Source organism: Hyphopichia burtonii (genome assembly GCF_001661395.1).
Source record: "Hyphopichia burtonii NRRL Y-1933 unplaced genomic scaffold HYPBUscaffold_1, whole genome shotgun sequence".
Taxonomy (NCBI): Eukaryota; Fungi; Ascomycota; class Pichiomycetes; order Serinales; family Debaryomycetaceae; genus Hyphopichia; species Hyphopichia burtonii.
Genome location: NW_017963728.1, coordinates 1,798,293 through 1,813,119, shown reverse-complemented (window position 1 = coordinate 1,813,119; position 14,827 = coordinate 1,798,293). Strand labels below are relative to the sequence as shown.

At 35.1% G+C, this 14,827-nt stretch overlaps 7 protein-coding genes across 7 annotated transcripts; 4 read left to right on the top strand and 3 right to left on the bottom strand.

The window, feature by feature from the left end:
* Positions 1-87: 87 nt before the first annotated feature.
* On the top strand, positions 88-1,564 carry HYPBUDRAFT_164681 (uncharacterized protein; the record flags this gene model as incomplete). Its single annotated transcript, XM_020222675.1, has 2 exons — positions 88-734; positions 1,049-1,564. Coding segments are annotated over 2 exons (745 nt in total), but the record flags the coding sequence as incomplete, so codon positions are not given.
* A 427-nt stretch (positions 1,565-1,991) lies between these two features.
* Positions 1,992-3,303, top strand: SCW4 (Scw4p). The gene has a single exon (XM_020220569.1). The coding sequence runs from the start codon at positions 2,019-2,021 to the stop codon at positions 3,216-3,218; it is 1,200 nt and encodes a 399-aa protein (XP_020079176.1). The 5' UTR covers positions 1,992-2,018; the 3' UTR covers positions 3,219-3,303.
* Positions 3,304-3,675: 372 nt separating this feature from the next.
* Positions 3,676-6,185, top strand: HYPBUDRAFT_133005 (uncharacterized protein). The gene has a single exon (XM_020219500.1). The coding sequence runs from the start codon at positions 3,739-3,741 to the stop codon at positions 6,106-6,108; it is 2,370 nt and encodes a 789-aa protein (XP_020079175.1). The 5' UTR covers positions 3,676-3,738; the 3' UTR covers positions 6,109-6,185.
* A 134-nt stretch (positions 6,186-6,319) lies between these two features.
* Positions 6,320-7,316, top strand: HYPBUDRAFT_151574 (uncharacterized protein). Its single transcript, XM_020220568.1, has one exon. It carries the CDS (start codon positions 6,331-6,333, stop codon positions 7,240-7,242), a length of 912 nt encoding a protein of 303 aa, XP_020079174.1. The 5' UTR covers positions 6,320-6,330; the 3' UTR covers positions 7,243-7,316.
* Positions 7,317-7,528: 212 nt separating this feature from the next.
* HYPBUDRAFT_151573 (uncharacterized protein) lies at positions 7,529-8,732 on the bottom strand. The gene has a single exon (XM_020220567.1). The coding sequence runs from the start codon at positions 8,705-8,707 to the stop codon at positions 7,538-7,540; it is 1,170 nt and encodes a 389-aa protein (XP_020079173.1). The 5' UTR covers positions 8,708-8,732; the 3' UTR covers positions 7,529-7,537.
* Positions 8,733-12,608: 3,876 nt separating this feature from the next.
* On the bottom strand, positions 12,609-14,328 carry LPD1 (dihydrolipoyl dehydrogenase). Its single transcript, XM_020220566.1, has one exon. It carries the CDS (start codon positions 14,256-14,258, stop codon positions 12,768-12,770), a length of 1,491 nt encoding a protein of 496 aa, XP_020079172.1. The 5' UTR covers positions 14,259-14,328; the 3' UTR covers positions 12,609-12,767.
* A 257-nt stretch (positions 14,329-14,585) lies between these two features.
* HYPBUDRAFT_151571 (uncharacterized protein) lies at positions 14,586-14,778 on the bottom strand. Its single transcript, XM_020220565.1, has one exon. It carries the CDS (start codon positions 14,761-14,763, stop codon positions 14,590-14,592), a length of 174 nt encoding a protein of 57 aa, XP_020079171.1. The 5' UTR covers positions 14,764-14,778; the 3' UTR covers positions 14,586-14,589.
* Positions 14,779-14,827: the final 49 nt, after the last annotated feature.

The following is a 14,827-nucleotide window of genomic DNA, read 5'->3' as shown; positions in this document are numbered from 1 at the left end:
GGGTCGAAATCATTGAAACGTACAGAAAAACAATCTTTTGATGAAAAAAGCAGCGATTTGACAACTCCACCATCCTTTGACAAACAAGATGAATTCATTATATAACCATGGTATAAAGCAGACCCAGCTACTTACCAAGGATTTGGCTACGTTTGAGAAAAACTTATCCACTTCACCATTATCTTTACAAGGATCCATAACCACCACCTTAAACGCATTCAATAAAACGATACGAGACTATGAAGATTTGGTGAATCAAAATAAACATGACGAATCCAATTCTAAACATGAAACCCGGTTGAACAAGTTTCAGGAAGACTTGGGCAATTTTAATAAAAAGTTTAACGATTTAAAATTACAAAGAGAGAATATAATTCAAGAAAGTAATAAGCAAGAATTAATGGGACGTAGAAACGTTCATCATTCAACATCGGGTAATCCCTATAATGAAGAACAACAATATGAACAACAACAACAACAACAACAACTATCGGCACAAGAAAGCTTGTATAATGAAAGACAATCTTTATCTAGAGGTACTCAACAACTAGATCATATATTAGAAATGGGACAACAAACTTTCGAAGATATAGTTGAACAAAATGAAACATTACGTAAATTAGCAACCAAATTTGAAGAAGGTTTGGTTACTTTAGGGGTAAGTCAAGGTACTATTAGAACCATTGAAAGAAGAGCCAAACAGGATAAATGGTTATTTTGGGGAGGTGTCATTGGTATGTGTTTGATCTTCTGGTTAATTTTAAAATGGTTTCGTTAATCCCTTTGTATAATATTGTACTATTAATGAATATTATCTGCATTAATTCTAGACTGAATGTATAAGTTTTTTGACAAAAATCTCTTTATGGATGATCATTACCTACATATCCGAATCATTTCAACGGTTTTTCATGTAGAATTAGTCTAGAATATTAAGAAGGAGGTTTAACTACGTCACTATAACTAACCTCGTTAAGCTACTTATATGCACCTTGTACCTGAAGGTCTCTTCTACAGGCCCAGACATATCTGTAAGTAATTTATCTAGTTGTGGAGGATATTCTCGAATCATTCGCGTCTCGACACAAATTTCACAATTCAATTACTTCAAAAGCCATGTTCATGGGCTCAAAAATTGAATACTGAGTGATTTATCATATTTGGTAAACACCTTTTTCGTTTAGTACCTTATACCACTCTACAACCACTTTAACCATCCATATCGCTCCTACGGAGTCCTCTACTACCAATTAGATACCAGAATGTCAACGTCTGTCAAGATGTCGAGATCAAAAAAAAAATGTCAAAGGTCGAAGGTGTTATGAACAATCTCGGAGCGAGGCTCTTATCATGAACCTTTGTGCCTATACACTACGTAGCTAGAACCAATAGCTCGAGTATCCTCGAGCCTAGAAACCTGGTGGAGCACCAGTAGAGGGCCAGCAGAGGGCCAGTAGAGCACCAATAGAGCACCAGTAAAGCACCAGTGAAGCACCAGTAGACCAGTCGAGGGCCAGTCGAGTAGAGTAGAATTGACAGAACAGCTACCGACGGCCGTCAACCGGTGATGAGCTCTTTCATTTCGAAAAGAGTAATTTCTCAATTCGATTCGATCACTTTTCTTTTGCCTGTTTTTTGCACCTTCAGCTGAGCTTCTCACTCCTAATAATTTTGGCAATAGTGGCTCAAGATCTTTTGCTAGCAGCCTTGTTCACTTCATACAGACATGAAGTAAAGTAAACAACATATCTTCTTGAATGGGTAAAGATTTTCTGTTTTCTTTTTGTTTTATTGCTAAGGTCTAGTATTAACCGATTCCCTAATTGATTAAATTAACATTTTTTGCAATAGTGTTAATATATAAGTTTACGTTTCCTTCTTTATTTTAAAAATATTTCCTTTTTGCTTTTCTTTTCTTTAGTTCATTAGTCACTCTTTAAGATTTCGTTAGATTTCATTTTATTCACTCCTTTAACATCAAAATGAAATTATCACAATTATTTTCTTTATCTGTATTGATGTCTTTGGCTTTATCAACTCCGGTTGCTGAAGTTGAACATCATGCCCATCAACATAAAAGAGCCGTCAAATATGTTACTCAAGTTTCTACTGTCGTTGTTGGGGATGGCCAAACCCAAACCCAAGCCCAAGCTAACCAAGGCTCTAATCCAACTACTCTCGTTACTTCTTCTCAACAAGGTAAAGCTGCTGCTGCTTCTTCCACCGGAGAAGATGAAGCTCCTTCCTCAACTGAAGCTTCTTCTAGTGAATCTTCTGGTAGTCAAGGTCAAGGTAAACTTGGTATCAACGTTGGTGCCTCTGCTTCTCTTTCAATAGGTTTAGGTTCATCCTCATCTTCTTCATCCTCTGATTCTTCCTCGAGTGCTTCTACTCCTTCTGATTACAGTGATGTCGAAAAATACGCTGCTGAAGCTAAAGGTATCACTTACTCACCTTATACCAAGAGTGGTTCTTGTAAATCTTCTGATGAAGTTTCTTCTGACTTGAAAAAATTATCAGGTTTTGGTCTTATTAGAATTTATGGTACCGATTGTTCTGGTCCTCAAAATGTTTTATCAGCTCTTAATTCAAACCAAAAATTATTTGTTGGTATTCAATCAATTTCTGATTTAGAAAGTGATTTAAGCTCTTTGGACTCTGCCATTAAAGGTTCTGAAAGAGGTTGGGATGCTATTGATACCGTTTCCATTGGTAATGAATTAGTTAATGGTGGTTCTAATAGTGCTAGTGATGTTGCTCAAGCAGTTAAAAAGGCTAAATCTTGGTTAAAATCTAACGCTTCTTCATTCTCTGGTTCTGTTGTCACCGTTGATACCTTGGTTGCCGTTGAAAACAACAGTGGTGACTTATGTGACGCTTCCGATTATCTTGCAGTCAACTCTCATCCTTTCTGGGATGGTAACGTTGATCCTTCTGATGCTGGTCCTTGGTTAAAACAACAAATTTCTGATTTACAAGAAAAATGTGGTAATAACGGTAAAAAAGTTGTCATCACTGAAACCGGTTGGCCAACTAAAGGTGACTCTTTCCAAAAATGTCAACCTTCTACCAAAAATCAATTAGCTGCCATTAAATCTATCTCTGAAACTATCGGTGACCAAGTTATCTTCTTCACCACTTACAATGACTACTGGAAAGACGCCGGTAACTACGACGTCGAACAATACTGGGGTATCTTCGGTGATCCTTCCAATTAAGCCATACCTCCTCTTATACCCTTACACTTTTGTTAAACTAACCTTTTCTATGTCTTTGTATTATAAAATGATTTCTTCAACGTATTTTACAGTGTAGACACCCGTACACACGCCAAAACGCGATTTTTTGGCGAATTTTAAGTACTAAAAGCCTTGTGATGAATCAACGCTTCAATGCTCAAAGTTTATTTGACTTTCGTCGTTTATGGTAATATTTATAATTCTGCTCTGAGGTATTTCTGTATCGTGACTTGTCAACTTTAGGGGTTTGCCTGAAATTGTGCCGGTCTGAAGATAAGACAAGCCTGTCAAGTCGCCATACTGTTTTTTTGCAACTGTAGATGTTGGGGCCTCTGGGGGAAAACACCCAATGCCACAACGCACGTGACCTTTTTCATTCAATTCTTTTTTTTTTTTCTCCTTCTCTCAATTCTTTGGTAAAATAAACAACTACTTCAGAGAATCAATCTTTCAATCAATCACGATTCTGCACAGAGAAGAGCATCGTATATCAGTCATCATGTCGGATAAACTCAGAAAGAAGATATCCCACCGTGTGAATTCTTACATGGAGGGGATGGCGACATTGAAGAACAGAAATAGACAAGTGATTGAAGATTTTAAGAAATTACCGCTGAGAACTGGAACCGATTATTATAAGTATATTAGTAAACCACTTTCATTATTCACGGTTAATAAAATGGTGAAGAAGTATGAATACGATAATTTGCAGAAATTTGTTAATGATATAGCCCAAATTACTTGGAATGCAAGACATTATAATGAACCTAAATCTTTTATATATGAAAATGCAGTTATATTGGATGATTACCTTCAAAATACTATTATTCCAAAAATTAAGGCAGATAAGACCATTCCAAATAGTAACCTAGTTTATTATCCTGACTTGGGACCTTTAGATCCTTATCAAGGTCATGATGAATTAATTAATAATAATCATTTAAATAATAATCTTGGAACTCCTCAACAAATCCATGATATTCCTCAGGTTGATATACCTCAATTTAATAGTCCTATTCCTGACGAGTTACAATTACATTCCCATGGATTTAATAGTCCCATGCCTCCTTCAATACCTTCCATGCCTCCTTCTTTACCAAGCAAAAGAGATAGTCATTCAGCAAAACACGCTGAATCCGGGGTTAAAAGAGGTCGTCCTCCAATCATTGATAAACCTTATGAATCACGTATCAAAAGTATCATTAAACAATTCAAAAAAATTCGTCATCCTCAAAACATTAATATTCCTTTAACTACACCTTTTGAAAAATTACCCGATAAAAGTAATGGTCAATATTATGAATTAATTAGAAAACCAATATCTTTTGCTGAAATTAAAATTAAAATTAGATCCAGAAAATATGGTTCAGTTGATGAATTTATTAATGATTTAACCTTATTAGTAAATAATGCTAAAGATTATTATACTTACATTCAAGATTCTGAAGCTTTCCAAAATACTATTACTTTTGAAAATGATGCTCATATAATAATTCAAACTGAAATTAGCAGACCTGATATAGAATTTATTGAAATGGGCTCTGATGGTAAAGTTCCTTTGGATCATATCGAAGTTGATAATTATTCTTATAGAATTGGTGATTGGGTTCTACTCAAAAATCCAAATGATCCAAATAAACCAACAGTTGGTCAAATTTTTAGATTATGGTCTATTGATGATGGTTCTCAATATGCTAATGTTTGTTGGTATATTCGTCCTGAACAAACCGTCCATAGAGCTGATCGTATTTTTTTCAATAATGAGGTTTGTAAAACTGGTGAATATCGTGATCATATATCAAGTGATATCTTGGGTCCTTGTTATGTCATTTTCTTAACCCATTATCAAAAAGGTGATATCCCTGAAGGTTTGGTTCCTCCTGGTTCTCCTTGGTTTATCTGTGAATACAGATATAATAGTAATTCCCATAATTTTAATCGTATTAGAACTTGGAAAGGTTGTTTACCAGATGAAATTAGACAACGGGAACAACCGGTTGTTCCAATTAATCAACCCCGTAAATTAATCAAATTTGAAAGTCCAATTAAAAATTTATTACCTCCAAATCCTCATCTTGGTATGGCAATCCCAGATCCTGCTGATATGGGTGGGGAACATGGCCCTCCTGTTGTTGGTGCAGTTTATTTAGAAGGTCCTTATACCAATGATGAATTGGGCCAAACAACTACCAGTCCTAACGTTGCTCGTAGTCCAGAATATGATGATACTAAACATGGTAGACAAGCATACGTTTTCACCCCAATCTCTCAATTAAAAGGTGGTGGTGGTGGTGCAACTACGACTACTGCTGTTTATCCAAATGCTTCATCTCCTACTGGTGGTATCCATACTTACGATGATTCTCAAAATAACACCAATTTTGACACCCCATCTTATAATCTCCAATCAACTTTCCAACAACCTACAAGTTATTCACCTCCAATTAGCCAACCTTTCCAATATAATAAACCATCCTATTCTTCAGAAATGACTGCCCCTATTGGCAATAGCTTGGCCAACAAATTTGTCAGTCCACAAGCTGAACGCATATCATCCAGTATGAATTTACCTTATACAAATGGATTATCGAACTTCAGTGGATTAAGTTCAAGTCCTTACCATGCTTCGAAATCTACTTATTCAAATCTGTTTAACAATGGTGTGTTAGCATACACTTTATTGGATGAAAGTGGGAAACTTAAAGAACTCAGCGATGGAATAAGGGTTACCGAAAATAATGAGAAAGATGAAGTCCTATGGTTCAGATCTCCTCCAATTTCAATTTCTAGCCGGATATCTATTAATAATAAAAATGGTGTTCCTTTGGGCCATTCAGCTGCTTATTTGGCTTGGAAAAACTCGAAATAGGACACTTATCAAAGTCAGAACCTCATGTATACTTCTTCATCCACTTATATTTGTATTATATATATATATTTCCGTTTACCTTCGTAGTTTGTAAAGCTTAATAGTAAGATTTGTTTAATCATTTTTTTTTTTTTTTTTGTTTCGGCGAGGGCCTTCAAAACACGAATAAATGTATCTATAACAAGGCTAATTCGATTTAAGATATCAAATATGACAAAACAGATGAAAGAATTTCAAGATCATTTACTAAAATCGAAAAGAATAGTTGCATTGGTAGGCGCTGGGCTATCCGTTTCATCTGGTCTCCCCACATTCAGGGGATCCCAAGGTCTATGGAAGAATTTTAATATGATTGATTTAGCAACTCCAGATGCTTTTTACATAGATCCTGGATTGGTATGGCAATTTTATTCATGGAGGAGATTCAACGCTTTGAAAGCTAAACCAAACAGGGGCCATAAGACATTAGCAAAACTTTCCATGGAAGCAGCATCAAAAAATATCGAATTCATTACTATAACTCAAAATGTAGATGGGTTATCAATTAGAGCAAACCATTCAAAGGAAAAATTATATGAAATACATGGATCATTGTTTGATTTGAAATGCACCAGCTTCATGTGTAACTATGTTGATCATGATAACTTTAAAAATCCGTTAACAAAAGCTCTAGCTGACACTGAATATGAGTACGATAATACTAAAAGAAAAAGAAAACTTCTAGATGATGATCTTGATAAGGAGCCATCCCTTTCTCCACAATTCAAGCCAGTAAAAGAAATATCAGAATCCGAATTACCTCAATGCCCTGTTTGTAAAGACGGTTCATTATTGAGGCCTGGTGTTGTATGGTTTGGAGAATCCTTACCATTACGAACCATAAATGCTATTGATAATTTTATCGAATATGATAAGGTTGACCTTATTTTAGTCATTGGAACAAGTGGTACTGTTTACCCAGCTAACAGTTATGTGGATAGAGTTAAAGTGAAAGGAGGCAAAGTTGCAATATTCAATACTGATATTGAAGATCATATCTTAAATGGCGAAGAAAAAGATACATGGGGGTTTAAAGGGGATGCAGCCGAGCTATTACCTAAGGCTCTTGAACCATTGATTGGGGATATATACTAATTTGCATATACTAAAGTAGTTTAACGATTGATACGAATTATACCATTTTATTTATATTTTATAGATAATGAAACCATATAAATTTTACGAGATTATACATTAAGTAAGTACATATTTTCATAGATTGCCATTAGCTATGAAATAAAGACTAAAATAGAGATAGTAGAAATATAACGAAGAAATAAATTGAAGTAAGAGTCAGGTAACAAAGAACAAACAGACACTTGGAGAAGATAATATACAGAACAGAGAAGTAAAAAGGAATGAAATGTATGTATAAGTATTTGATAACAACCTAATCGAAAATATTATTTGTGAGTTCATTAAAGTCAGCATTTTGATGATTGTAAAAAGCTGGATCATTATCAAGAATAGCGGCATCAATGAAGTTACTTGGTTCATCGCAACCTAATGATAGCAATGAATCAAATGAAGATAAGGAAGTTTCCGAGGCAAATTTCGATTTTGGATCAAAATCATTTGAAGTTGCAATGTAATTCAATTGGGGAGATCCAAAGTCAAAATCATCAGAGAAATTTGATAACTTTCTCTTCTTCATGGAAGAAGTTTCATCTTCGATGAAATCGGTTGAAAGAGTGTCTTCCAATGTCATGGAGAACATATTATTTAATGGATTCTCTGATGAGAGTTCGTTTAGAGGGTTTTCCAAATTGAAGCTAGATAGGGTTGGAATCGAAGGAGCCGATTTTATCATAGCTGTTGGCCTAGTGAAGGATTTATTTTTCGGATCTTCAATTTCAATACTAACTTTCTTATCATGACTATCATTGCCAATAGGGGGAGAAACAGACTTGGAAGTACTATACTTTGACTTTGAGTTCTTAGTAATGGCTTTAGGTGATGATGGAGCAGCAGCAGAAGATGAATTTTTTTTAAAAGTGCTAACACTAGCCACTGAGGCACTTCTTCTTTTACCAGGATTAGCTTTAGGATTATTATTATCCATTGTTTTCTTTTTAGATTTGGAAGCGCTCATTCTATTCAGAGGTAATGAAAGGGTTCTTTGAAACCGCGAGTAGTTGTCAACTGATGCGATTGTAACTGAGGGTTTCATTGGTTGTCTTGATGATTTGCTGAAGGAGGTTTTAGTTTTAGGTGAAATTTGATGATTATAGATATCAATTGCCGTACTATTATTTCGAGGTTTGATTGCAGGTATAGGCTGAGGAGAAGGAGATCTTTTTGGATGTTGATATTGGGGTGGCGTAAGTATTTGATTCAAATTTTTATTTGCGGAGGTTGCAAAATCTTGATTTTCTTGAAATGGTGATGACAATGATAACTGTTGAAAGGAAATGGAATCTTCAACACAACCGGGATTCAAGTTATTATCATTACTTTGGAAAAACAGGGGAGAAGGCATAGTATCTAAGACCTGATTGTACTTATCAAAAAATTGAAAGTTGAAATCGTCGAGAGAACCCTCAACATTTATAGTATTCATTATGTAGGATTGAGAAGGAGTTAAAAAGGTGTGACTAAGGATGAAGATAAGAAGTTTAAAAAAGGAAAATTAATTGAGAAAAGTCAGAAAATTCAGATAAATAATGGTTGGGAAGGGTACTTGAAGTATTTTGGTAGTAAGGATAAATCTAATAATAAAAGGGCAGAGAAGAAGATGAATGGAAAAAAAAAAAATAAAATAGAAGGTTCAAAACAGGAAGAGAATTGTGTCTTTTTATCTTGTTAGAAAGACTTGATTCACGATTGGATAATAGCAAGCTTAACGACTTTGATACAAGCTTCAATGCCTTAAAGAAGTCAGAAATACCAGTTGGGTAATTGCCACTTAAACAACATACAATAATGTGCATAACAAAGAAATGTCTCAGAAACTACATTTAAATGATCAGAAAGGAGGCCCAGTTATCATAAAGTTGTGAAATGAAGTCCGGAGAAACTGACTTGTAGTTGGTTGGAAATCAGATCATGTTTCTAGAAAAAAAGGAACTTTGAAAGATTAGGAAACCAGCAAGGGAACTAGCCAGTTACTATTCAAAGTTTTCAAAAAAAGTCAAAAAGAAGAGAGATATCAAGACTTACAGCTGAAGAAATTGATTGAAAGATACTGGGGGACCAACACTAAGATGCTAAGAAGAATGGTGGTGAATTGTAAACAACGGAAAAGGAACCATAACCCAAATATAGAAAGGAATTAAAGAACATAATCACGTAAAAACAAGGTAGTAAATTCGAATTATACCAAATAATACATGAAGAATTTACAACCGAACAAAGTCAAATTAAAAGTATGATTTCTTTTCCCTTTTTTTTTGTCTTTTTTTTTTTTTTTTTAGCTAACAATAACCTTTTAACAAACTACAAGCCTGCTGGTTTTAAGGTACTTCAAAGAACAAACCGACTGCCCCAGATGACCTAATTAATGAAGAATTGAAACCAGGGTTTTCTATTCGAGGATTTCCGATAAAAAGATAATTTACGCAGCATTTTTAGAATGCAAAAAAACAACAAAATAAGGAACGGAAAAAGAAAAGAATTTTGATTACTGATTGGCAACCCTTTTTTGTAAGGGTGTAAGTAAAAGCGATGCAACCTTGATCCCCGAGTGACTTAGTACGAGTTACTTTTGAAACTCGAGGAGGGGACGGCATGCCATCACCAATGCTGGTACCAGCCTTACAAATGAGAAAAATGACCCAGGGAAGAGGAGCTAAGAATAAAAGCAAAAGAACAATCAAAGGATGGACCATTTATTTGATCCAATGAGAACGAAGATGCAACGTCAACACGGTCAATTGAAATACAAGTAAGGGAAGAAAATAATACAAACAAAAAGTAAATCTTCTCGAGGGTTATTTCCGATATGCATCCACCTGTTGGGTGACTAATGAACCTTACATTATCAACATAATGAAAAGCACTCATATATTTCCGATCATCAAAGAAGTAATGGTACAAGATGAATTGGTAACTGAAGGAATTTTCCTCGAATTGCAGCAAAAAGGACAAAAGGAAAACACCATTAACCAGCCCATAGAACCCTTGTTGCTTTAAGGAGAAGCCATGATATCTACGTATGTACAAGCTGCATAACCTATTGTAGGAAGTAAAGACGACTCAAATGTAAGACTAACTCCTGAAAATACCCTGGAATTAACTTTATAGAGCCATCACTGGATCCAAATCCCCTCACCCAACTTAGCCAGTATCAAATAATCACTACAAAATATCAAGTATTTTTTTGTTTCCAACCTATTCATGAGGAAGATCAGCTATCGAAAAGTGAAACGGGCAATCAATATGTCATAGGATTGACATGATTTCGTCATTGCATTATGATCCTTCTCTATGAGGCCGATCTTAACGAGACTGGATCATACGCAAAATGTTGTACTATCGACATTTATTCCTAATTGAGTACTCTTTTCTCGATCAATTATTAGAGGCTGGCTGCACTATTTGTTTCCCTGGAAGTGATATCAACACTCTTGAGTAATTGTAAAAAGGTTTAGGCTTATCTACCACAAGGGCTCCTACGTAGGCAGCGTCTCGTATAATGACTCGGAGGTGAAAGATACTCATCTTTGTCATAGAAAAAGGAAAAAGTCCGAGTGAAACGTACAAGATACTATGAGCCAAAGAAAGGAGGGTTTCTAATTGGACTTCCTTTCTTTTGGGGTTATTCAAAATCTAGCAATGTCAGATTAATCATACGGATCAAACAATAATTTTATTCTACAGACAATGGCACCCAAGAATGTCAATACACAAAAAAAAAAAAATAGAGATAAAATGAATGAGGACGATCAACTCCACAGTATACTATTATTGTCTCTATATTGGTTTATTCGACCCAGTATTACCTACTTTGCATTTAAAGATTCATATCATATACAGTCATCTCTGTTGGGTGTACCCAATTCTTTCTTCGATTGCTTTCTTATCTAGCCTTAATCACTAGCTATTGGAATCTGTAGTGATTTGATGACCCCTCCAAAATAGGAAAGACCTATGAGTTATCATACCCTCACCAAACCGATCAAGTCTTTTGCATGGTTCTCGGGTAATCTTTACCTGGCTCAAACGGTTTGCATGTATATATATGGATCATCATCAATGAAGAAAGCATGGCCTTGCCATCAACGCCAGTAAAAAAACTTGAAGTACCCTGCAATTCCATTCAATTTAGCAAGACCCTGTAACAAACCAAGCAGAATGGCTGCCATACCATTATAGTGAAGTAGTTGAATGGCTCCTACTAACTCCCGTAAGTTTACTAACTTAGAACTCCGACAATACGCCCAATAATCTCATAAGCTTTTCCAACGTACCAACTACGAGGAAATCCAGCTTTTAGGCTTTTTACAAGACAACGTACGAGGAGATGGTCTGAACGTGGAAATCGGATTTGTTTATAATTTTTTGTATTTAGAATTGAATGCAAAAATTGTCCTTGCAACCATTTCTTTGAGATGCGCAACTATTTTTGGAGCCAAAATTTCTATCACACCTTGCCATGTAAAAGGCTCAACTTTAGTCCAGCTCTGCCAACAGTTGCATAAGCTCCGACAAGGTTTTACTAGTCTATTCTTAATTCGAGTTACTACATGGAGAAAGCGTTTTTTTTTATTGATTTTCCTCTTTTTCTTTTTTTCTTTTAGTTTCCATTCATAAACTTTAATCATATGTCGGCAAGTCAATACAACCCTGGTAGCGTTGCTGTATCACATATCAATGGAGTTTCCCAAATGCTTTATGGGACCAAATTTCATATGCTTTAGCTTATCGAATATGCGTGCTCGAGGAAGATATAACAGTCATGCAAGCTTATCAACTCGAAAACTAAATCGAAAATTATTTTTACTAAAACCAAGCCAATTTCCTTGTTTTTCTAAATAAATAATATTAATTTGGATCTTGCATTGATTTACTTTAGAAGTGGGAGCCTGGAAAAACCCTCGTAGCGAACCGATGAACCGAATACAACCAATTCCGCCCAAACGTTCGGAATTTCAAGAATCAATCCGTAACGGTATATTTTTAAGTCAAGATACTTTAATCTCCTTACATTAAGCCGATAAAAACTCAGCTGACAATTACGAAACAACCTTCTATGTTGTTTGAATAACTGCAACTAGGTTCAAATAGAACCGATCCCTTGTTCCCCAAAGCATAATAACGTATAGATCGGATGATTAGGGGAGATGCATTGATTCGTAACGATTCAAATTCAATTGGAGTGATAATCAGGCGGTTTTGCAACCAGAGGGAAACCGGTTGTCATTTCGAATATCCTTTTTGGTTAAATCTAGAATGCTCAGAGAGAGAGAGAGAGATCTAGACCGGTAGCAGTTCTACAACGAGTGAATACGAATAAATTTAGTATCTTATGAGGACCTAGTATATATAAATTAAGAAGACAAAATGTATGTCGAAAATTTTATTTATGAGATTTTTTTTTCTTTTTGTATCTTTCAAGTGCCTTTACTGAGATATTTCAAATGAGTAATTCTAATAAATCGTTTCAATCTATAAAACTATTATTAAAAATTGATTGGTTTATCGAAAGTAGCTAAAGCAGCTTCTTTGAAAGCTTCAGATAAGGTTGGGTGGGCATGACAAGTTCTGGCAATATCTTCGGTAGAAGCACCGTATTCTAAAGCCAAACCACCTTCAGCAATCATTTCACCAGCGTTTGGACCAATGATATGAACACCCAAGACACGTTGAGTTTCAGCATCAGCTAAGAATTTAACAAAACCATCAGTATCTAAATTAGTTTTAGCTCTTGAGTTGGCAATGAATGGGAATTTACCAACTTTATATTTAATACCTTGTTCTTTCAATTGTTCTTCATTAGCACCAACCCAAGCAACTTCCGGATGAGTGTACATGACAGATGGAATGACGTTATAATTGACATGACCATGACCGTGTTTGATATATTCAGCAGCAGCAATACCTTCTTCTTCAGCTTTATGAGCCAACATAGCACCAAAAGTAACATCACCAATGACTCTAATATGAGGATGCTTAGTTCTAAATTGAGAATCAATAACTAATCTACCTTTATTATCTTGTTCTAAACCAATTGCTTCAGCATTTAAACCTTTAGTATAAGGTCTTCTACCAATGGCAACTAATAAAATATCAGCATCTAAGTTTTCAACTTCACCAGATTTAACATTTTCAACTTCAATTTTAACTGATTCACCTTCTCTAACCCCTTTAGTAACTTTAGTACCTAATTTGAATTTCAAACCTTGTTTAGCTAATAATTTTTGAGTAGTTTTAGCAACTTCAGAATCCATACCAGCACCAATAGCGTTTTGGAATTCGATAACGGTAACTTCACTACCTAATCTAGACCAGACAGAAGCCATTTCTAAACCAATGATACCACCACCGATAATGGCCAATTTTTTAGGAACTTCTTTTAATTCTAAAGCACCAGTACTTGAAACAATACGTTCTTCATCAATTTCAATACCAGGGAAAGGAGTTGGTTCAGAACCAGTGGCAATGGTGATGTTATCGGCAGTCAATTTCACATCATCTTTACCTTCGATTGATTTAACATTAACGGTATTTTCATCAACAAAAGAACCATGACCTTTATAATAATCAACACCATTTTTCTTCAATAACATTTCAACCCCACCAGTTAAACCTTTAACGGCTTTTAGTTTGGCAGCTTGTAAGTTGGCAATGTTAACATTAATATCACCATTGATATCAATACCTCTTGATTTAGCTTCATGAGTAATTTGATGATATAAATGAGAATTATTTAATAAGGATTTTGAAGGAATACAACCAACGTTTAAACAAGTACCACCTAAAGCACCTCTGCTTTCAATACAAGCAGTTTTCAAGTTTAATTGAGCCAATTTAATGGCATGAACGTAACCACCTGGTCCACCACCAATAACGACGGCATCATATTTACCAGTGGTACTATTATATCTCAAGAATTGGGTATATTTAAGAGGTCTTGAAGCAACACCTCTGAATTGAGTGGCAGTTCTTAACATTTTGATTGATTAATGGAAAGAAAATGATTAGTTTACAAGGAAACTCCCAAGAAGAAAAAATTGAATGAGCTCTTCTTCCGAAGGTTAAGGGAGTAGTGCTACCCGAGAGAGGACGAATTATGTCACCGAAAAATTTGGTGAAAATGTCGCATCTCCCGGAAGAGTACCCCCGGGAACGGATGAAAAAAAAAAAAAAAAAGCACATCACACGTGACACAGCACGTGACGTCGCTTCCGATTTCCTCGGAAAATTATTCACTTCTACGCCAACTACAAGTTATAGTTTTAAAATCATAACATTTCATTAGATATTATAGAAATCATAATGCAACTAGTACTTCACAATCACATACAATGCGTGAAGTATACCTGGAATATAACCCAAGATGGTTAAAATAATATTAATGAAGAAGGAAGAAGTACAACCTCTTTCTAAAAAGACCCCTAATGGAGGAAGAATGATAGCAGCAATGAGTTTAAAGATATCAGAACAAGTAACAGCCATTTTTGTATAATAAATCTAAATCAATTGAGTAAATGTGAAAGAATGATTTGGTGAAAAGACAAAA